General features: G+C 39.4%; 1 protein-coding gene across 8 annotated transcripts in view; it reads left to right on the top strand.

Moving 5' to 3' along the window:
* LOC137128400 (neurofibromin) overlaps positions 1-23,300 on the top strand; it is a 76,705-nt gene that overhangs the window by 8,226 nt on the left and 45,179 nt on the right. For 2 of the 8 annotated variants that reach the window (XM_067506317.1, XM_067506319.1), the window contains exons 3-30: positions 462-545; positions 1,913-2,103; positions 3,112-3,218; positions 3,815-3,882; positions 4,009-4,084; positions 4,204-4,361; positions 4,455-4,628; positions 5,962-6,090; positions 6,188-6,262; positions 6,360-6,491; positions 6,846-6,983; positions 7,069-7,182; positions 7,692-7,771; positions 8,300-8,423; positions 8,671-8,917; positions 9,109-9,182; positions 9,421-9,504; positions 10,549-10,935; positions 11,159-11,298; positions 13,550-13,672; positions 13,889-13,972; positions 14,103-14,219; positions 16,355-16,536; positions 16,634-16,845; positions 17,077-17,238; positions 17,355-17,452; positions 18,291-18,426; positions 20,900-20,962. In XM_067506317.1, coding sequence (XP_067362418.1) covers positions 462-545; positions 1,913-2,103; positions 3,112-3,218; positions 3,815-3,882; positions 4,009-4,084; positions 4,204-4,361; positions 4,455-4,628; positions 5,962-6,090; positions 6,188-6,262; positions 6,360-6,491; positions 6,846-6,983; positions 7,069-7,182; positions 7,692-7,771; positions 8,300-8,423; positions 8,671-8,917; positions 9,109-9,182; positions 9,421-9,504; positions 10,549-10,935; positions 11,159-11,298; positions 13,550-13,672; positions 13,889-13,972; positions 14,103-14,219; positions 16,355-16,536; positions 16,634-16,845; positions 17,077-17,238; positions 17,355-17,452; positions 18,291-18,426; positions 20,900-20,962 — 3,759 coding nt within the window. Of the gene's footprint in view, positions 1-461; positions 546-1,469; positions 1,555-1,912; positions 2,104-3,111; positions 3,219-3,814; positions 3,883-4,008; positions 4,085-4,203; positions 4,362-4,454; positions 4,629-5,961; positions 6,091-6,187; positions 6,263-6,359; positions 6,492-6,845; positions 6,984-7,068; positions 7,183-7,691; positions 7,772-8,299; positions 8,424-8,670; positions 8,918-9,108; positions 9,183-9,420; positions 9,505-10,545; positions 10,936-11,158; positions 11,299-13,549; positions 13,673-13,888; positions 13,973-14,102; positions 14,220-16,354; positions 16,537-16,633; positions 16,846-17,076; positions 17,239-17,354; positions 17,453-18,290; positions 18,427-20,899; positions 20,963-21,170; positions 22,084-23,300 lie in introns of those variants that run through there. The other 6 variants (XM_067506316.1, XM_067506318.1, XM_067506320.1 and 3 more) reach the window with 4 other exon arrangements.

Here is a 23,300-nt window from a genome sequence, read left to right as displayed (position 1 = left end):
GTGAGATTGATTGATCAAATATTAAATAGCGTTAACAATGCCTGCTCTTTCTGTTGCCTTGCAGTAGTTTCAGTTAAAGTAACTGCTGTTCAACATCTGTTAATTCCAACATAATGATCTCAGTTTCTGTCACCATCGTTTGAAGAACACCAAAAAAAACTCACCAAAGTGAAAAGAAACTCAACATGTGGCACATAAACGCCACCATCAGCTTTAGTGGTGTAATCGGAGTGCAACAAAAACACATCAGTGCACAGCTATAAATTTGCACAATGGCCCAGCCTCTGCATAGATTCAACACAGGACTATAAATCAAGCTCTAGTGCAATCAAGGGATATTCAACAAATTTTATTTACATTCAAATGGTCTGTTCCAATACTTCTAGAGGAGATAAACACCAAGGTTTCCTGATTGTTTAAATGCTGAGTGACTGATGTTTGAACTGTGATTGTCTTTCCAGAGGATATATGGAGACACTTCTGAGAAGAACCTCTACCTCTCCCAGCTCATCATCCTGGACACACTGGAGAAGTGCCTGGCTGGAGTGAGTCTCCCCCTTTCCATACCCTGCTGTCATAGGCAGAAACTGTGATCTCATCTTTTTAAAGACCATCAATTCATGCCTTCATGATGAGCTTTTGTGTCCCATCCTTGTGCATTAGTATGAAATCAAACACAGAACTTATTATATCTGCTGTTGTGTTTGTGCTCACCCAGACACAGACTTCTGTTAATGTATGTGTCTGCCATCGATCACGTCTCCAAACTTAAAAAGTTTGATAAACTGATCGCATCTGGTAGATCTAATCTAAATGGGGACTTATTGGGGAAATACTGAAACTTTGAGCCTAGACCACCAATCAACACTGCATGCTTGTCCTCGTTGAGACCGAACGGTGCTCTTAATACTCAGGCTACAAGCCTCTGAGAGCTGGCACATCAAATTAATGTAATATTGATAATTTTATAAATCTAAATAGGGACTTACTTGTGGAAATAAACAGCCATACTTAATAAAGCAGCAGTCCTAGTATATGACATAATTACAGCTTTAACTCACCTCCCTGTGTTGCATTGGCTCAGTGTTCTGTTGATCAGCTTAAAAATGTGAACAAGAATTCTTATTAGTAATGGAATACTAAAAAGTAACTACTATGAAGTAGGAACTAAAAAGGTCCCTCAAAACAGCATTCTAATAACTTTTGTTATTCATAGTTTTCTCAGTGTTGATGCTTGAAACGGGCCTTGTCCCCATTTTACTTCCTAGAAAATTAAACCCTATTTCTCTGTTCTCTGCAACTGTACCTGTACCTACAGGAACACTTGAAATAACTGCAGTGGCTTATAAATGTTTGATCCATAACTGAGTATTCAGTAATTTAAAGACAAGGTGGGGACGAAGACATCAGGGCATCTATATTTTAACCTGTATTGCTGCATTTGTTGCTGTGTTCAAACCAGTGTTTTAACAGTCAACCCGGGGTTACTGTGGTGTCACCAAAATGCACTAGTAAGACACAACAGACAATACAGGAGCAACTATGGTTCCATCTGTAAGTGTTTACTGAATAATTTACTTTTTTTTTTGGTTCCACATTTTCTTTCTTTTTTATATTTACTAAATACTTTTACTTAAAAGGCAAAAAAAGTGCGGTATATGTTGTGGTTATTTGAGGTGATGTGATACTGGATTTAGATTAACTCTTTGTAGCCAGTGAGGAAATACAGAATTTTTGAGACCTTGTTTTTTGTCATTTACTAGTACAAAGTGTTACTTTTCACTAACAAACCCAACATTCTGCTGATCTTTTTATTTTTTATTTTTGGGTGCTGATCAATAGCCTCTTCCTAGTTTGTACCTTGAGGATCTCTAATTTTCCTGAATCTCTCCTACTTCTCTGTCCTCCTCAGCAATCCAAGGACTGCTTGCGCCTGGATGAGACCATGCTGGTGAAGCAGCTGCTGCCGGAGATCTGCCATTTTATCCATACGTACCGCGAGGGCCACCAACATGCTGCTGAACTGCGGGCATCAGCCTCAGCCGTTCTGTTCTCTCTGAGCTGCAACAACTTCAACGCCGTTTTCAGCCGCATCTCCACCAGGTACCTCTCTTAGTAGTAGACGATCCATGAGCAGCTCAGTTGGGATTACAGCTAGAATCTGTTTCACATAACATTTTATAGTAAAATTCTATATTGTATTTTGATGCAAAACCAAAAGTAGCTTCTTTGGGTTTTTGCAGATCCTTCTGGAATTGGATGAAGTTAGTGAAAGAATATTTTTTTTTACTACCCAGTGTTACCAAAATGAAGTTAAACAATTTTGTGCAACAAACAATAGAGCTTGATATTTAGGGATATTTTTTCTAATACAGAATGGCTTATTTTAATCATGATTGAGTGACCAATCACCAGATGAGCTTGACAATGACAGTAAGTTCTTTGGTTTACCATCAAAACGTAACCGTGGACTTTCTGCGCATCTGAAAGGGTTGTAGTAAAGATAAACTGTTTGACACATCAAAAATGCTGACATCTGCTGCAAAGCCTCTGATCAATAAGTCTGCAAGTGGCATTATGAGAATTGGTCACTTTTAAACAGACTCTACTTCTTTGACAAAATGAGAAGTACGTCATCTAGCTCAACACCTGCTCCAACAGTTTGAGAATCAGACCTGGTGAAAGCTCATTATACATACTGTATATTGTGCCTATTCATTATCATATAGTTGGGTTTCAAGTTGAAACTAAAAAGCCTAAACTTGTCAAGGTTGAGGTGTGCTTGCTGTTTACCCAATCATATGTTTAGACAGTTCACATAGTTCAGTAGCAACATTCAAAGAGGTTAATTTTGAGATCGTGGCAGAGGGAAAAAGAGAACATAGTTGTGACAGCGGACAAGCTAAAGTCAGTAAATTAAAGTAGCTTTAGTTCAAGGCTGCGTAGTTTTGCTGGAGCGTGTTTTAAACCTGTGATGGAAGTCTGCACTCTTCTTTTTTTAAGAAGGGAAGTTGAAGTTGAAATGCAAAAGAACTTGAGCACTCGGTAAAAAACAACTTGACTTAAAGGCTAGAAATGACTAGAGTTCATTTCTGTGTGTTTTTGGCTCAGGCTCCAAGAGCTGACGGTGTGCTCCGAAGACAATGTGGATGTTCATGACATAGAGCTGATGCAGTACATCAACGTGGATTGCTCCAAGCTGAAGAGACTATTACAAGGTTGGTACTACATTTACATTTACATTTACATTTAGTCATTTAGCAGACGCGTTTATCCAAAGCGACTTACAAGTGAGGTACAAGGAAAAATCTAAGTCAAGGAGAAGCAAAAATCTAAGTCAAGGAGAAAACATCGAAGCAAAGTCCTATCAGAAAAGTGTTCACAGTTCACGAGATGCAAGTGCAAGAGAGCAGAAAGGTTTTTTGTTTTTTTTTAAAGATTTAAGTGCATAGGAAGATGCGGAAGAGTTCAGTTTTCAGCAGTTTTTTGAATATTGGGAGAGAATCAGCTGAGCGTGAAGCGTTTGGTACGACCATGGCATCACAGGAAACCGCATGACTTCTGAAAGGAATTCGTGTGGGTTCTGGTGGATTCAGTTTTTTAGTTTTAATGTCCTAATATACATTATAGGTGTCACACATTTCAGATGGAACTTTATTTTCTGAGTGCTGGTCATGGGGTGGTTTCCCACTGGATGGCAACAATAATAAGTAAACGTATCCATCTGTTAGGACAGGGAAGTGTTTTTAGTAGGTTATCTTTAAGAATAAAGATGGTGGTGCATGTGTATTTATGCGTGTTTTCTTTCTTTCAGAAACTGTACTAAAGTTCCGAGCTCTAAAGAAACCTGCCCAACTAGCAGTCATCAACAGTTTAGAGAAGGTACATTTTCTCATTTCACTTCCAAACTGCAGTACTGAACTTGAACCGCTGTGCACTAGTTTCCAGATGTAACAGTTTTATCTGTGTACATGTCGTTGTCCTGCTACTATTGTTTTTATTCTTCAGGCATTCTGGAACTGGGTGGAGAATTACCCAGATGAGTTCACCATGCTATACCAGCGACCACAGGCAGACATGGCAGGTATGAATGGAGCCAGTCGACGATGTAAAGACATTTTACAACTTGATACGCAGTAAGACGTTTGAATTTGATCTAGCTGTCAATAACTGTCTGTGTATGTTGTCTGTGTGTGTGTTTAGAAGCTGCAGAGAAGCTGTTTGACCTTGTGGACAGCTTTGCGGAAAGTGCCAAAAGGAAGGCAGCTGTGTGGCCACTGCAGATCATACTCCTCATCCTCTGTCCAGAGATCACGCACACAATTTCCAAAGACACTGTGGAAGACAGCAAAGCCAACAAGGTAGGAGCCAATAACATGCATATATACACACATAGATCAGAGACAGAATTCCAGCACTCAAACACGCGACTTCCTGTCCTATTGTATCTGCAGAAACTGTTCATGGACAGTTTGCGGAAAGCTTTAGCAGGCCAGGGTGGCAACAAGCAGCTGATGGAGAGTTCCGCTATCGCCTGTGTAAAACTGTGCAAAGCCTCCACATACATCAACTGGGAAGATCACTCCACAATTTTCCTCCTCGTCCAGTCCATCGTCATGGATCTCAAGGTCTGATCAGTTACTGGAAATGAGTTTTTCTTCCCTTTATTATGTTTTTTTTTGTTTTTGTTTTCTTTCTTCATACGCCCTCTTGGCCACAGCATTTAAAAGAGTGACAAAAACATTAAGTTAGATTTTAGCCACGTGTGTTTGTATAACACAAGCCCTTAGTTTAAAGTAAAAAGGTATCTTTGTCAAACCTGCAGTAAATCCTAGCCTTAAATTCGTATGGCAGGTAAGTTGTGCATGCTTTTGCATGGCTTTCGAGGTCAGGTCTCTGGATAGCCAACCTAGCAGGGCTACTGACTTTTTTTTAGTCGGGCTAATCTCCCATGGGCAGAGGAGTAGTAGTAGTAGTAGTAGTAGTAGTGGTGTCCTGTTGTTTTAATGTCGCTGCCTTTAGTAGATTGCTTAATTTGGCTTAAAAAGTTATTATAAATTATGATCTTTAATATATTTTGACAGATTGTACAGGCAAACTGTCTACATCTCGTCGATCTCAGCACTTGAGTCTCCAACTCCTTTCAGCTGGTGTAGTGTAATGTTGCCCTCAGGAATTCCAATGAACTATACTAGAAACTGCCAAAAGAACCAATTCAACTACATTATCACATAAAACGGCATAATTGAACCAAACTAAATGTAACCAAATAAACTAAAACAGACGAAGGTCAGTTGTGACCACATGAGAGCTCGCATAGTTGGACTAACTTCGAACTAGTAGCCATTGCTGCTACAGAGCTAATCAGAGCCAAAGCAGCTTCAGACTCCACTAACGTATGTTACTCACTACAATCTCCAGTATCTGCTGTAGCCAACATCCCAACAACAGTACACATTTGTAAATCAGAATAATGGCCTGCGACTAACCAAGTGTTCCAGACTGTGGGTTTGTAAAACAATTAGATTTGGGGTTTTCGTTCACAGGGGGCTGCTTGAGTGCAGCGTCACCACTGAGAAGATTTGGGTGGGCCAGCCATCCAATGAAGGGAGGACATTTAGCATAAGAAAATTTAAAAACAATATATTTATCTTGCTTCATTTTGGGTCAAGGTTGTTTTGTATAAGTTTTGTTTTTAACCACTTTTTTTTTACAGCAAAATTAGGTAGACATTTAGTCACAGTTATTGCTTTAGGACATTACTGTTGTCTTTTCTTTTTTCATCATAGTCATGAGACAAAAGATTACCTTTTTTCGTTTATGTTTTCAATAATGATTCTTATAGTTTCTCAAGCCAGCAGGTAGCAATATTTTTAAAGTTCACCCTATTCACTAACACAAGCAAAATTTGTATTTTTGCTATTAACTTGAAGTGACCTGTTCTCCTCCCTGTCCTATTAGGCTCTGCTATTTAACCCAGCCAAATCTTTCTGGAGGGGTACAGGCAGCCAGAATGCTGACGTGGAGCTCATGGTGGACTGCTTTGTTTCCTGTTTCCGTATCAATCCTCACAATAACCAGCATTTTAAGGTGAACTGAAGAAGCACTATCTGTAGTGTTTCTCATAGTTAACAGTATGCAGCGGGTCCACCCTAATCAGTGCCTCTGTTTTCTCTTTGTACTATAGGTCTGTTTGGCCGCCTCCTCCCCCTCCACCTTTCACTTTGTACTCGTCAATTCGTTGCACAGAATAATCACAAATGTAAGCCAACAGATTGTCTCACAAATCACTGCTTTATAAAGTAGTTATTATGCGTGAGGTCCCTTGTGATTTTGTGCCATGTGTTGTCTACTTTCAGTCCCATCTAGACTGGTGGCCTAAGATTGATGCAGTGTACTGCTACTCCAAAGACCTTCGCTTCATGTTCTCAGATACCCTAAACCGGGTGATCCAAGGCCCAGGCACACACGCTCCACTACGTATGACAACAGTAAGAGGACAGCAACTTACTAAAACATATTCAGTGTAAAGTTTGAGACTTAGTGGCCTAGTATACTAGAAATCTCAAAAATTGAGAAAATTTGAGTTGACATAAAAAACTGTGCACAGCGGCAATAATTGACCAAATGTTTAAAATATGTTTTCTGGGTTAAGGGGTTTATGGGTTGACATGTATTTTTACATAACTCTCCAATGCAATAAAGGATTTGAGACTGGGAACACCCCTTTATTTTAATCAGGTTCCACTCTGATCATATAATTAACAAAGTTGTCTGGATTTTTATATTTTTGTTTGAATATAACCATTGCCCCTTCCAACCTGTCACGTGCTGTTCTCCCACAGAGTCTGACATTTAAAGGGAAGATGACCCCAAGCCTTAAGTTCAAAGAGAAAGCCACAGACCTGGACACTCGAAGTTACAAGTGCCTCCTTCTTGCTCTGGTCAAACTTATCCATGCTGACCCCAAACTCATGTTGCATGTGAGCATTCATGTCACAAAGATTGAAATGTAGAATTCTAGTGTTCAGATTCAGTTGTTACAACTGGAATGTTTTTGTGTGTTAGAATCCCGTGAAGCAATCTCCAGAGATGCAGAGCAGCACAGCAGAGCTCATCACCGGCCTGGTGCAGCTAGTGCCTCTAACCAACACCACCCAGCTCTCACAAGAAGCCATGGAGGTCAGAAACCAAACCCACCCAAACAAAATGAATCAGATTTATAGAAGCATTATAGACATTTTAATTGTAATTATACTATTCATGCACACAGTGCGTAATGTAGGATAGCGTAGAAGTTGCTTCAGTGATTATGACAAATTTTAAAAAGGAGGTAAAAATTGAAGTACCTCTGCTAAAAAGCTTTGAATATGAAGCCTCTGTGCAAAATATGGGTGGTGGGTATGACATGTTGTTGTTGTTGTTCAGATGGATTTAAAGCTCAGTGTATGAAAACGGGTGCCCACCTGAAAATAATGTTACCTGAATGTATACCTTAAAATGAACCTTAAAATCAAAATCTGTATGAAAACCTGTCTTTATTAAGGATGACAACAAATCATTCTTTTCCGTGGAGGTAAATAACTGCGCACATTATCTGTCTTTACTCGAACATTACCTCTAACTACAAAGCATTGCATGTGTCTCCACCTCCTGCTTCCGGCTCTCCCATTCCTGTTTTGTGTTCCCAGGCTCTGTTAGTTCTGCATCAACCAGAGACCATAGAGCTGTGGAATCCTGATGCCCCCATAGAGACATTTTGGGACATCAGGTACTCAAGAGTGTTCTTTTTCCACAATAAACAAGGAAATATATTCCAAAATTAGTTTCCTCGCAGTTAGTCTTTGGCTGAATACAAACACCAGCTGGGTAAAGAGACACTTTAACCAACAAGCTAAAAAATAAAAAATATGCCTGGATCTGGACACTTTTTGTTGATATAGGATCGAAGCCAACTTGAAGTGTGTTTGATTTGATCCTAGAAAGTGCATTGTTTGTCAGTGTCTCCACTGGGCCATCCAGAGAAAATGTTTGACAAACTCCATCCAGCCAGGACAGCTGTAATTTGAGCGGCTGATAAACATGGTGTCCATGTGCTAATTTGTTTGTTATAATATGTTACCGTGATACAGATGGAACTAGTCAATAATTATTTGTTCTAAGTTTTGGCCTTTTATGAGCCTTGGAAAGTATATGAAAGTATGGTGATTACTGGCTTAAGATTTTGTGGTAAGCATTCTGTTTTTAATCAATCCCTGATTTCATTGAAAGTTACAATCATATTTTGTTCTTTACTCAGTTCACAGGTGCTCTTTCTCATCTGCCGTAAGCTGATTGGTCAGCAGATGGTTAATGGAACAGAAGTTCTCAAATGGCTGAGGGAGATCCTCATTTGCAGGAACAAGTTTTTGCTCAAAAACAAGGTACAGTATTGTTTCAACTGTATTAACAGGATGCATTGTTACTTACAAACAAATTCAGCCAAAATATAGATTTAATACAAGTGTTGCAAATAACATGGCAACAAATGATGCACTCTACCTTTGAGCCAGCAAAACCACAGTGGTACAGACCACAAATGAATTCTCAGAAATTTTTAAGAAGTGGTGTTGCCTGTTGTGTTGAAAGAATCAGTTTATAAACTGTGTGTTTGGCCATCAACTATTGCAGGAGTGTGCCACCAAGGGGGGTGGGATCCCCATCTGCCGCCAGGCACAGACCAAGCTTGAGGTGTGTCTCTACATGTTTCTATGGAGTCCAGACACAGAGGCAGTGCTGGTGGCAATGTCGTGTTTCCGCCACCTCTGTGAGGAGGCTGACATCCGCAGCGCCGCCGATGAGGTGCCTGTCCAGAACATCCTCCCCAATTACGCCACTTTCAGTGAACTGGCCTCTGTCAGCAACATGATGGGGACAGGTCAGTGTTGCTGTCTGATCTTAGTAATTTGCTGTAGTACTGCATCTCACTTCTACTTCAAAATTGCATTAGGTAGAGAGAAGCGTTGTGACCATAATGTAAATCATGCTGCTGGTTCAACATTGTGACATTTGTTAGCGATCACGGCCCAACCTTCATTACCAGTAACAGTGTATCTCTTTGATCCATAGGCCGATCCACTTTGCAAAAGAGGGTGATGGCCTTGTTAAGGAGGATAGAACACCCCACACCAGGAAATATTGAGGTAATAAACATTTTAAATTCCAGGGACTTTTACGGTCTTATTCATTGATTGTTGTCAGTTAACCTGCAGGTAATTCTCTTACATTTGTATTTTTATTCTCAAAAACAATATGATTTTTACACACCACATGTGTTATGATATGTTAGCTTTGTTAAAATTAGTTAAACACTCAGTTTTCTTTTAGCTGTCTATGGCCTGTTGTTAATGTCAGGTTTTTGTTTTTCTTTTTCACTTTTAGGCTTGGGAGGACACACATGCTAAATGGGAGCAGGCCACCAAACAGATCCTCAACTTCCCCAAAAACAAGGCTGATGATGGGCAGGTAGGCATGTTATACAAGAGATCTCTTCTCTCTGTGAAGCTCAGGTCAAATTCAGATGACAAGATATAAGCTCAACCATAGCCTAACTGACCAAAAATGTGTGTTTGATATGACATTTGATCACCAAAGCAAATTAGGCAGTATAATTTTATATTTTATATATTTTATAATTTTATTTATAATTCAAATTCACTTTTAATAATCAAATGCCTTATTATTTGCCTGTCTGACATTCAGATTGTATGGGTCTTAAAAGGTTTTTGTCACATCACTGTAAGAATAAAAGCATACACAGGAGGATGTGCCAGCTGATTGTCGGAGCGCTTGTTTTGCAGTGTGTTTCATAACCGCTTCAGAGCTGTGTCCTGTTAACACTATCAAATTACCACCCACTCATGCTACATGGAACTCAAAACAAACCTACCCTTCCGGGAGCCGGCTCTACAAATGTGGCACGGACCACTGTCATGGAGAATAGAATGAATCAGACTTAACTAAAATAAAAACATCTCAATCAAAAATAGTCACCTGACAAATGAATGATCATGAAGAAAGTAGTTGATGTAGTTCCGAACTCTTAAGTCAGCCTAAATTAATTTAACAAAACCATTTTTAACCATTTAATTTGTTGTTAGTAACTCAACAGCTCTGAACCCGTGTCCACACTACATTACCTTGTAAAACTACCACAACTACTGTTGAAAAAAACATTGAGCATTGGACCTTGCATAACAGGAATCTTTGAATATTTGTTTAAAAAAAATACTGAGTGGCCAGGTGAGGGTGCCATCATAGTAAGACCAGAGAAGTATTAGTTATCTGATTTTTAGAATTTTAAAAACCTAAACACAGAATAAGTTTAAATATAGTAGCTTTAAGCCTCATGACTGAAAGTCTAAATTTAAATACTTAAATGTATCATTTTTGTCTGTCTGTTACATTGATATTGTGTTAAATTGTAGGTTGATTTAAATCTTTAACCTGTGCATCATGAAGACAAATTGTGTGGAATAATACATCCACACTTGTGTCCCCCCACAGCAGGAGTGGATCAACATGACAGGCTTCTTGTGCGCTCTTGGTGGTGTGTGTCTCCAGCAGCGCAGCACCCCTGGCCCAGCCACTTACAGCCCACCTATGGGCCCCATGAGTGAGCGCAAACCTTCCATGATTTCCATGGGCCCCTGCGAGGTATCCAACCCCATGGCCATAGCGACTTCCTGCTCCTACTCTGCCTCCAGCGAGACGCCTGTCAGCCGCTTCCTGGATCGACTGCTGGCCCTGCTGGTGTGTGGCCATGACAGAGTTGGCCTCCATGTTCGCACTAATGTTAAAGACCTGCTGGGACTGGAGTTAAGCCCCGCCCTCTACCCCATGCTCTTCAACAAGCTGAGGAACAGCATTGGCAAGTTCTTTGACACACAGGGACCGGTGAGTCTAGTTGTAGGACTTGTAATCATGTAACAGTTCTTTGGATCCAGAGGCGAGGCTGTGCAATGCTGGTTTAAGAAAAATAGATCTGACAAGTGTAGTAAACTAAAGAGATCATTAGAAGGAAAATGTTTTTAAATTGCATGTCTAATGTTAATTTGCTTACTATATGGTACCATTATAAATTTTCTGAATTAAACTCAGTGGTTGTACTGTTTTTCAGGTTCCTATCAACGACACTAACACCCAGTTTGTGGAGCAGACTATAGCCATCATGAAGAACCTGTTAGACAACCACACAGACGGCAGCTCTGAACACCTAGGACAGGCCAGCATTGAGACAATGATGCTCAACCTGGTCAGGTCAGCACCTTTCCTTTGGCCCAGTGTATTCATATTCCATAGTCCTAAACCAACTAAAAACCAACTAGGAGTGTCGCCCTAGACAGTATGTAACAACGGATATATCCAGGTGCAATGTCATCCACCTATTGTTAGATACTAGGTGTTGGGCGAGGCATCAACGTAATCGATTTACAAAATTACGTTGTTTTACAAAACTAGAAATGAACAGTACAGAAAGATTCATTATCTGGTACAATAAAAAAAAGTGTAAGGATTTAGTTATTAGAGTTGTTAAAGGTAACTATAAAATGAAAATATAAGTATTTGTGTTCAGGAATTACCACATATGAATTCTACACTGAGATTAGCAAATTTAAAAAAACGTTTTGTGGAGCAGCTCCTTCTCTCTGAGTATGAGCGAGGGCGGCGCTCAGCCAAGTGTCCCTGTCTGCAGCAGAGGGGAGCAGTTAATTCTTAACTCGACCGGACAACATCAGTACTCATTCGGGGACAGGCCTAAAATGCTCCGTAAATTATAAGAGTAAATGATCCAAACACTCTTTTAATGATGATAAACGTGCAGAAAAGTGATGATTTCAGCTGTGCCTACAGCTTCCCCATCCACCGTCATGTGTTCACCCCAACAAGCTTGTTGGCTAATCGCTAACTGCTACGAACATGTTAGCTTACATCCATCTTAAGCTGGAAGTTATAAAAAGTTTGATGTGCTGCACTTAATGCACTGTTCAACCTAAATGCCACATGTTCTAGTGGACACTGAGGCAGTCACACTCCCGAACCAAGCAGTACCCTGCAGCAGTTAGCAGAGACTCTCCATCAGCAGCAGACAGAGGACAGGGATCAGTGATAGGGACTGATTTCATGTTCATTCTTCTATTCTGTTAAAGTATTTAAACTAAAAGAAACAGAACGGTTTATTGAGGAAATGTAGATTGCACAACATTCCTTTAACTTGAATGGAACAAGCTTAATTATATTGTGGACAGACTTCACATCAGTCTGTAAAACACCAGTTAAGAATGGCCTATTTTGGGGGTAGGAGTAATGCCCTGCAGTGCATGCTTTGAATTATTATAATTAAAATATAAAAATTACTGATGAATTTAAAATAATTGAATTGACTGATCAAACTAATAATCGATGGATTCGTTGACAAAAAAAATCGTTAGTTGCAGCTCTATATGATACCACTTCATAATCAGCTCTTATTGAAATTGATTTTGTATCATCAAAAAATAAAGGCCAGGTATTGCAATCAAATAAAGGTAAACCTAACAATGATGTATCACCATATTCTTTGATCAATGCAGATGTAATATGAAATGCTCTGAGTACAGCCTGAAACACAGTTTTTGTGGGATGATAATGGAGATCCACACCTGTTTATAAAGCTTGTTTCAGTTGTGTTGCCAATTACAACATTTCGACAAATCACCTTGAGTGTTTTATTGATTGATTGAAGGAATGAATCTGAGTTAGAAGGTGATGACTATGGTCTTATCTCCAGAGCAGGCACCACTGTAAGCTGATATAATTAGTTAATTTAAGAGCTAACACCACAATAGAAGTAGAATTTTGTTTTTCAAACACATTAAGGATTTATGAATGATACTGAAAACTAATGACATTACAAATCAGAGGAATCTGTGAGAGTTGGTGGAAACCGCCATTTTGTGTGAACTGTCCCTCCTTAGAAAGTGTTGGCTGGTCTTTATGTGTGTCCCAAACTTAAACACTACATCGGCTTTAGAGTGGAGACACACAAAAAGGACACGAAAGTACTAGTGGCAATGAAGGACAAATGTTGCATTGCCACATGTCAGCCTTATCGCCACACTCCAAAGAGCTTAGCCAGTGGCCAACTAGCACATACATTCTGCACCTGGGAAAGAGAAAAGAAAAGCAAAAGACATAGAACTGTGGATGAACCAACTATACACAAAGCATAGCTTCATATTTTCAAACTGCTTGCTCACTGCAGACTGTATATAGCTACTTGTAATTGAGAATATGTCTGATTAGAACTTACAAATGGCACCTGGTCTCTTTTCATGCAGTGATTTGCATAATGTAGCTGAACACACAAGAAGAATGCTCTCACTGACATGAACAATACTGATTTGCCATGCTGACAAAGTTTTTCACCAACTACCTGACATCAGCCAAAAAAGCCTTACGTCTCATTGCCCCTAACCACCCTAACCCTAAAAACAGGACATGACTTTCTGAAATTCAATGTCATCTCCAGGTATGTGCGTATCCTGGGCAATGTGGTCCATGCTATCCAGATCAAAACCAAGCTGTGTCAGCTGGTGGAGGTAATGATGGAGAGAAGAGATGACCTCTCCTTCTGCCAGGAGATGAAGTTCAGGTCAGTAATAGATAGGTATACATGGGATACCCTGGGTGTTGGACAAAGCCACTAGTACGGCTTTTCTTTTCTTTTTTATTTTACATAACATTGTGTTCCCTAAATTTTAAAAAAGGATAAAAGCTTATCTATTTGAACACACTCCAGTAAACGAAAAGTTGAAAAGCTGGCATCTGAAAATACTAAAATTCTTTACTGTTAAATGTTTTTATATAGAAACAAGATGGTGGAGTACCTGACAGACTGGGTGATGGGAACATCCAACCAAGCTGCTGATGATGACATCAAGTGCCTGACGAGGTTCCCTTCTGCTACTTGTTCTCATAATAACTTGTGCATTATACAGAAATGAGAGCGCTCCCTCCTCACTATTTTTTTCCTTTTGTGTGTGTGTGTGTGTGTGTGCTTGTGATGTGCTTGTGATGTGCAGGGACCTGGACCAAGCCAGTATGGAGGCAGTTGTGTCACTGTTAGCTGGTCTTCCTCTGCAGCCAGAAGAGGGGGACGGAGTAGAACTGATGGAGGCCAAATCTCAGCTCTTCCTCAAGTAAGAGCATATCTGCCCTCTGCCACCTGTGTGGAATTGTACAGCTGGTTCTAAATTTAACTTACAACTTACTTACGTACAAACATAACAAATCTGATGGATTACAATGGGTTAAATTATGTTAGAGTACACAGAGCTGACCTCCTTCTCCCAATATCGGCATGTCAAACATTATAGCAGAGCTTTTTTCTCTTTTTGCATAACAACATCTTTTTTAACTGTCATTTTCAGACTGAGTAAAAAAACTGTAATTGTATTCAGTCAGTAAGTTGGTTAACAGGGCCATTTGTTTAGATACAGGAGTGCACCTCCGACATGTGCACTTAATTATGGCTTGTTAATCTTAGTCATAGATTCTCAGTTTAGCAGTCTAGAGAATTATCTGAGTTTCGTTCAGTCACTTGTTTCCTGTACATACCAGCTATAGTCCATGTGTCACTAAACAGGTGCAATGAAGTATTCAGGTTACCGGGATGTTCTTTGACAAAATGCAAACACACAAAGGTCAAAATACTGTGCATCCTGTGCATGCATTGCACGTACTGTATCTACAGTAAATGCTCATTAAAATGTATGTGATACATAAAATAACAGGTGAATCTCTGACAGACCTTATTTTATATAGAGGCTTGAGCATGCTTATTACCTAAATACTCATGGGACACACCACTCATCATTTCCTGACCTTGCATAGACGAATTACAGTTATAGAACCACATCTGTTTCTGTAACGAGGTCGCTCTGCTGATTTAAAATGATGTATTCAAATGCTTCATAACCAACAGATCCACTTATAATCGGCACAGTTAGTCTAACATGGTTAAAGCAGGAACTCTTTAAAGCAGAAGAAAATTTAAAGAAATGTTATTCTGGCATCTGTTGCCCACAGCCCCTTTCAATTTTGTAGAAACCATGTAATGCTTGCATGCAACTACTTGGAGCTTGTCTTTACAGTGCTGCAAACACACTGTGATTGGGTATACATTTGGGGAATTTGCATTTTTATATATTACAATTAGTCATTACAAGTCATTTGGCAGATGCTTATATCCAAAGCAACATGCAAGTGAGTAGTAGACAGTCTTGCCAGAGAGACACACATGCAGCCGAGGAGGACTAGGAGTCACTAGGAGACCCTTTGGTTCGTGGACAACTGGTAATATTAGTCGTCTGTACTCTGTCCAAAAAGTCACAAAATATATGAAAAATAATGAGCATTGAGCATTGTTGGATGTTGTAGTTTAGACATGTCAGGGAACCATAAAGCCAGTGATGGAGTGATGGTGGCCATGTGACAAAATGCAGAATGTCTTTCAGCAGTGTCTTGATCATAAAGTATTTTCAAGAAGTATTCCTATCCCCTTCACTTTTTGCACACTTGATATATGTAATAGACATTTTCTTCATTCAGTAACACATAGTGACAAAGTTAAAAAAATAATAATAAATAAATAAAAGCGAGCCCCCACAGCATGATGCTGTCAGCACTGTTCATCACCACGGGGGGGTGGTATTAGCCAGGTGATGAGCAGTAATTGGTTTGCTCAGACATAAAGTTGTTCTTGAAATAGTCAAATCCTCTTAATGATTTACCTCTATATCTTCATGGTTTAGTTTTGTACTGGTGTGGGAATTGTGGGACCTTATTTAAAGAGGTGTGTGCTTTTTTGTTTTTTAAACTGTGCCCAATCAGTTCTGAACATTAAAGCAAACAGGAAGCACTTGAGCACAATTTGAAGCAATAACAAAAGAGACCAAATTTTCTAACATTTCTGTGAACATGTTTATATCATGGGTTATTGACACAACTTCTAAATGAGGGGGTCTGGGTAATAACTCCATTATATGTAGTAGGGTTCTTACTGGTGTGTTGTGCATTTGGTTGGACTGAGTGGCATCCAATCAGCTTGTACTCTATAATTAGCAGTACTCCTACTGCTGGTTCAAAATCATGACAATCTGAGATTCGATTAACCCAAACTCATACACTGTTGATGAGTCAATTTTTAAGACTGAATCTAAAGAAAATTAAAAAATCATGACGTATAAAATCACAGAAAAAGATATTTTTGTGTTTTAGTGGCAAATTTGTAGCATCAACAAGTCTAATCTGTTGTTGTGATGATGGTGTGCAGGTACTTCACACTGTTCATGAACCTGCTGAATGACTGCAGTGAAGTGGAGGATGAGGGTCAGGCAGTGGGAGGACGAAAGAGAGGAATGTCCCGTCGCCTGGCCTCCCTCCGTCACTGCACCGTCCTCGCAATGTCCAACCTGCTCAATGCTAATGTTGACAGTGGCCTCATGCACTCCATTGGTAAGTCAGACGTTGTTACTACAGCTCAGCTGAATAATAAGCTAATTTCGAGTTTGAGTTTTCCTGTGAGACTTAAAGTTGATTTTTCCCTCTTAAGGTCTGGGCTACCACAAGGATCTGCAAACTCGAGCCACGTTCATGGAGGTGCTGACCAAGATACTACAGCAGGGAACAGAGTTTGACACGCTTGCAGAGACTGTACTAGCTGACCGCTTTGAGAGGCTGGTGGAGTTGGTCACTATGATGGGAGACCAGGGGGAGCTGCCCATTGCTATGGCACTGGCCAATGTGGTCCCTGGGTCGCAGTGGGTGTGTAGCACTCGTGGGTTTAGGATTGGTTTCAAACATGTTGACATAAAATGCATATTTTACCATGGCAACTGAACGATGTGTGGCTAGGCTAGTAGGTGGTGTTGTAGTTCATTGAATTTTTCCCACACGTAGCATTTATGAGATAAGAAGGTATAAAATGTTAAATTAATGTATTGCCATACAATGTTTTTTCTATCAGAAATGTGTATGTGTTTCCTTTATTCCCAGGATGAGCTAGCCCGGGTCCTGGTGACACTTTTTGACTCCCGTCACCTCCTCTACCAGCTGCTTTGGAACATGTTCTCGAAAGAGGTGGAGCTGGCTGACTCAATGCAGACTCTCTTCAGAGGAAACAGTCTGGCCAGTAAAATTATGACCTTCTGTTTCAAGGTACTTGTGTTGTGAAATTCTGAAACTCAGATATTCTACATCAAAACATGTGTGTCTCTGTGTATATATGTGTATTTATAAATAAAATCATCGTATTTTATTTCATCTTTTGACAGGTATATGGGGCTGCCTACTTACAGAAGCTACTGGAACCTTTATTAAGAGGGGTTATCACCACTCCCGACCACATCAGCTTTGAGGTGGACCCCACCAGGTGAGCACCTACATCGCTGTTCTGACAGCATGTAGTATTCCTATTGACAGATAGAAGTAATCCGGAGAAAAACGAGGTCTAGACTGCTGTGACTGATCTATCTTTAACCTGGGTGTGGTAGAAGAGCTCACGTGTAGCACTTTACACAGCATGGTACCAGCTAAACTCTGTTTGGCTCTGCTCTATTCTGGTACCAGGCACTGTTTTTTTCCCTCTGCAGATATAATACACCTACAAGGTAGTTGTTCGACATGGCAATGCCACATGAAACCATAATTATATGATCATCATCAACCCAACACAGAAAGGAACAATGGAAGATGCTGAAGGAATGCTGCTCCTGATTCTTGGCAGGTGGCTGTTTGTCACAGCAAGGAGACACGTCTTTCACAGCAAGTGTGAGGCAACAACATGAAAGATTACTAAAAATAAGGAGAATTTAGCAGTTACTTGTTCCAATTTCAAATGTCAAGACAATTGTTACTTAAATGCAACGGTGGTAGTGACGCCTCACTCGGATCGTAAAGTAGTCCACAGTGTTTTCAGGTTCACTTGGGACCTCAACAAAAACAATTACAAAACACAAACCAGCACTGTCCATGACTTCTGCCTGAATCAAAAGCTCTTAGTAGCTCCTATGTATGAGTATATGTGTATGAGTCCACATCTGCCCACATCTACATCCCTTTCTTTCATAGGGTAGGACATGTCTCTGAAGAACAGAGAGGTGCCCTTCTTGGATATGTATTTGACTTTGGTGCAGGTTGCAATGGAGGGTTTATCTATCCTGGCCCAGAACACATATCCTCACTGAAAAGCTATTTGATTGTCTCATCAGGCTGGAACAAGGTGAAAACCTGGAGGACAACCAGAGGAACCTGCTGCAGATCACCGAGCGGTTCTTCCAGGCCATCATTGGTTCATCCAGCGAGTTCCCTCCACAGCTCCGCAGCGTCTGCCACTGTCTGTACCAGGTAGACCCCCAACCACACACTCTCTAATCTGCTGCCCAACTGCTCACCTAGCCTTTCTGCCCTGACCTGTGTGCAGTGTCATTTTCACATTTCAAGCTCCCACCTCTCCACTCTGAGGTCTCCAGATGCCACTCAACTCACTGCTCTTACATAACACACACCAATGCATAGCTTAACAAACCCTTCAACTTTTTACAGTCTTCCACAGTGATGTATTATGGCATCTATGTTTGATTTTTTTTTTTTTAATGTGCCTAAAATTCCACATGCTCAGTCTTTAATCCCCAACATTTTAATAACTCTAAAGCACCTTGGGACAACTTGTGTGTGACTAAGTCAGGACCTTGTTTTTTCTAGATTTTACCATATGATGTAATGTAATCAATCTATGTAAGTGCTGCTTTCCACTGGGACCAAAAACTGAAAATAGAAGTACTGTTTGTGTGTAATAATACTACACACACATTGCTGCATCAAACAATATTTTTCATTACCCATTAATCCAAAATGTATTATTTAGTATTATTGATTGAGCATCAGATAAATAGAATGTCATAAAATATTTATATAAAACTCATAACTGTTGCCTAAAGCAATGTGATATTGTATATGGATTTTTTTTTGAGGGGGGGAGGGGTTGACCGGTAGTCTAGACAAAAGGCAGCTAGTTATGGCATAGTAGACATAGAAACCAGTAACCATACATGTTTACTGGGTTTATAAATGCATTTAATTTGATCTGGAAGAACTTAGCAGTCTATCTTAGCTATCGTTGGTTCATTAAGCAAGTTCGCCCCACAGCTCCACAGTGTCTCCCACTGTCTCTACCAAGTAGAACTGCAATATTAGTATTTATCCACCATGTGGTACGGGCTCAACTCAACTTTACTCACTTTTGGTACCAGGTAGGCCTACTTTGTTTTTCACTGCTGATATAGTACGTTCTCAGTGTAGCTGGTCACAGCATTAAACTGCCATGACATCCTCCTCAAGGCAATACATGCAAGAACAGCAATGCTGTTCTCGGTAATTGGCCGCAGCTAGACCAAAAGAAATGCTAGAAAATTGGATGAAGAAAGTTTGGGAAAGTTTTCTCTAGAGGTTAGACAACAAGGAAACTAAGTGGCAATTAAACTAAAACACATACAAGGTACTATTAGTACTTCTAAAATAGAAATCTGGAAATGCCAAGTGAAGTCAAGAAGAGTTGAGCTAGTACCATGCAGTAGAGATTGACCCTAGCTGCTCATCTACCTTTTCTGCCTTTAACCTGTTTTTGTCCCTTGTTCTTTCATCAGTCGATAACAGAATAAAATATTCATAAAACACTTATTTTCATTTCTTATAGCAAAACACGATGAAGTATGTGGGTTATTTTGTTTGACCAGTAGTCCAGTCAAAAGGCAGTTCATTAATAGAATAGAAAGAGGAAAAACTGATATTTTTCAGAGAATCCCAGTGAGCAGCAGCTCTGTATTTAAAGAAGTGTATTAAAAGAAATGTAGTTTATTGGGTAAGACAGGTTTCGTGGTACAGTGCATTGAATCATCTGGCCAACACTGGTATGTGAAAACATCAAAACTGTGATCACGCCTAATTTTGTGCATCACAATGGTGTCAACATAAATCTCATAAGAGTCCCCCTTTTGTTTCCCCTGTATCAAATGAGTTGAGAAAATGAGCATCTGCACAGTTGTACTCTCCCTTTGTCTGATTTTTTTTTTTTTTTTTTTTTTTTTTTGAGACGCAAAGGTCTCCAGCTGGATGTGAATTGTGGCCCCAAGGCCAGCAGGGCATTCATTGAACGTTTTGGCAGTAAATCTCACATTCATAGGGAAATATACAGATACTTGTTTCACGTTCAAATGACAATATTGTTTTTGTTAAAAGCATGGATTAGGTTTGATCACAGCATAGGGGAATGATGGCCTGTCTAACCTGAATACACACGTAACAATCCCTATGAACACAGTCTTTCCTGTTTACGTCCAAATGCTGCCGCTGCTGCTGCTGCCGCTTCTGCTGCTGCTGCTGCTGCTGTCACACCCTCTCAAAACTGAAAAGAAGCTCCACAGTTCCCATCCATCTACACTCAATGAACAGAATTAACAACATTAGGGTGTTCCATTTACTAATAATTCCAAATATTTCATACCCACACCCATAACAAGTGGTCTGGGTTTTTGATTTTCCATGTGTTGATATCTTTTATTTCTCATTCTCCATCTTGGATTTTTATTTGCAAGTGTGTAAGCAGACGCACACTAACACAGTCTTGCTGAAGTAAAACCTCACCAGCTCATGCATGGACACGCTTCAAGTCCCCTGAGCAGTGATGACAACGTTTCTAATTGCAGCTTTAATTTTTCCTGTGTTTTATTAGATAAGAATGTGTTTACACCTCGAGTGGTTAGGGCTGTGTCTGTGTGTAGCTGGTGCTGTGACCATGATTGTGCTCATCTCTGTTCTGTAGGCTACTTGCCACTCTCTACTGAATAAAGCAACAGTAAAAGAAAAAAAGGAAAACAAAAAAGCAGTAAGTTTGGAGAATCTATTTTACCTCAGACACTTTCCCCCTAAAGCAAAAAAGCCTTTTTTGCATTTTATTCATTTAATTTTTATTTCTTCATTTTTTTAAAATGAAAATTTTGTATTCTTTTTCTCCATATTCAACTTTGTGTACAACCCTCTCTTAAAATCATTGTACTAATATCGGCGCCATTTGATGTATTTTCAATTAACAGTTTCCAGGAAATGGTGGCATTCTCTCTTTTCTTTTCTATCTGGACTCTCTGTTTGCCCTCCAGGAGACATTTTTTCAGAAACTTTCATCTGCACTCAAAAACATTTTATCAACATATTATGACTTATTTTAATAAATCAGCTCTCACACACCTGTACATCTCATGTGGCTCAGCTCACATGGATGTATAAATGACAGTGGTCAATAGATGAAATATTCTGATAAACTGGCCTCCTTCAATCTGTCATGGGTTGGATTCCTTAGCTGTACGGTACATGTTTTTACCTCAAAAATAGCATTTGTGGGGAAAAAAATTCCCTGCTCACAAAAAAACTAACTCAACTTTATAGTAACATGGCCGCAACCTCCCTACATGAACATTGGTTATGAAGCTGCACTGTTGATGCAAAACCCAATTTCTATGAAATAATTTGTAAGTCATTTAAAAAGCTTTTTTTAAATTTTACTAGTACAAAAACATATCAATTGTTGAAACTGAGAAATATAATTTTTTTTATTTTTAAGAAATTGGTAATTAGTTGCATCGTAGGTTTCTAAAAGGTTGGGACAAGGGCAGCAGGTTGTTTTGAGTCGAAATTTGAATTACTTGTGCATAATTGGTAAGTTTTACAGCATTCCTACTGACTATAATTTGATAATGAGTAATACCTTAAGTGCTGGGCAGTGTGTGGTGAGTGTAGCAGCTGATAGAAGACCACAGCAGAGCAGACAGAGGGTGGAGTGGATGGATTTTTAAGTCTCAAGTTTAAACCTGCGTTAATTGCATATTGTAAGTTTTTAACCTATGTGTCCACTTAGTGAAGCACCTCATCCCTTATGAGGAACTTTTCAACTTTGTTGAAATGTGTTGCTGGCATCAAATTCAAAGTGTGTACATAAAAGAAAAAGAAAAATTCATATTTCTCAGTTTCAACATTTTTTGTTGTCTTTGTACTATTTACAATTAAATATGTTGTATGATTTCTAATTGCAAATCATTGCATTTTCTTTTTTTCACATTTACACGTTGCCCCATCTTATTGGAAACATGGTTCTAAACACATTGGTATATAAACATAGTAACATTGGTACATCAACAGTGAGATCACAGCAGAAAAGAAAAGCTGTCTTCCAATCTTGTCTTAATGCACTGTTGAAGACACAAAGTGCAGAAGGAAGTCATGAGAGGCATCGTGTGCACAAGCACTGAATTGTAAGCACTACACTCACCAGCCACTTTAAATGGGTACACCTGCTTAATCACGTGGCAACTGCTCTTTGAGTTTACTGTTGACATGGTTGGTTGAGTATTTTAGAAACTGCTGATCTACTGTCACTTTTATGCACAACCGTCTCTAGGGTTTACAGATAACAATCTCAAGGGGGAAATACGTTCGTGATGCAAAAAGTCAGAGGAGATTGGCCAAACTGGTTCAAACTTATAGAAAGAAAACAGTAACTCAAATAAACACTCATTACAACTGAGATATACAGAAGAGCACCTCTGATTGTGCATAATGTCTTGAGGCAGATAATCTACTGCAGTAGAAGACCATGACCGGTTATTCCTGTCAGCTAGGAACAGGAAACTGAGGCCACAATTCACAAGGGCTCACCAAATTTAAAACATTGCCTGGTCTGATGAATATCAGTTTCGGCTCTATGTAATATTCTGCCTTGTATCAACAGTTCAGGGTGGTGGTGGTGTCATGGTGTGGGGGATATTTTGCATACAATGAATTGTTCAGCCGATTAACTGGCATTCTGCAATGCTTTGACTTCTAAATTAACTTTTAAATAAATCTTCATTGGCCGAGACCTTTGGTCAGGGCAGCCGATGAATTAAAACAAAAGGTGCAGACATACAGTGCATTTAGACCCTCTTAATTTTTTCAGTTTTGTTATGATGCAGCCTACAAGGACAGTTGTTTAAATTCATTTTTTTTCTATTTAAATTACACTCAGTATCTAATAATGAGAAATTGAAAATGTAGTCTTGTTGCTGCTTTGCAAATAGTATTTTTTTGTAAATAATGAATTTAGAACTAGGTTAAATTTTCTAAATGTTTTTTATTTCTTGAAGTGATTCACATATTTTCTAAAGACATCAATTGTGAATTTAAGTTGAGCA

The sequence above is a fragment of the Channa argus genome, chromosome 6, assembly GCF_033026475.1.
Source record: "Channa argus isolate prfri chromosome 6, Channa argus male v1.0, whole genome shotgun sequence".
Taxonomy (NCBI): Eukaryota; Metazoa; Chordata; class Actinopteri; order Anabantiformes; family Channidae; genus Channa; species Channa argus.
This window is presented reverse-complemented; position numbering and strand designations above follow the sequence as displayed.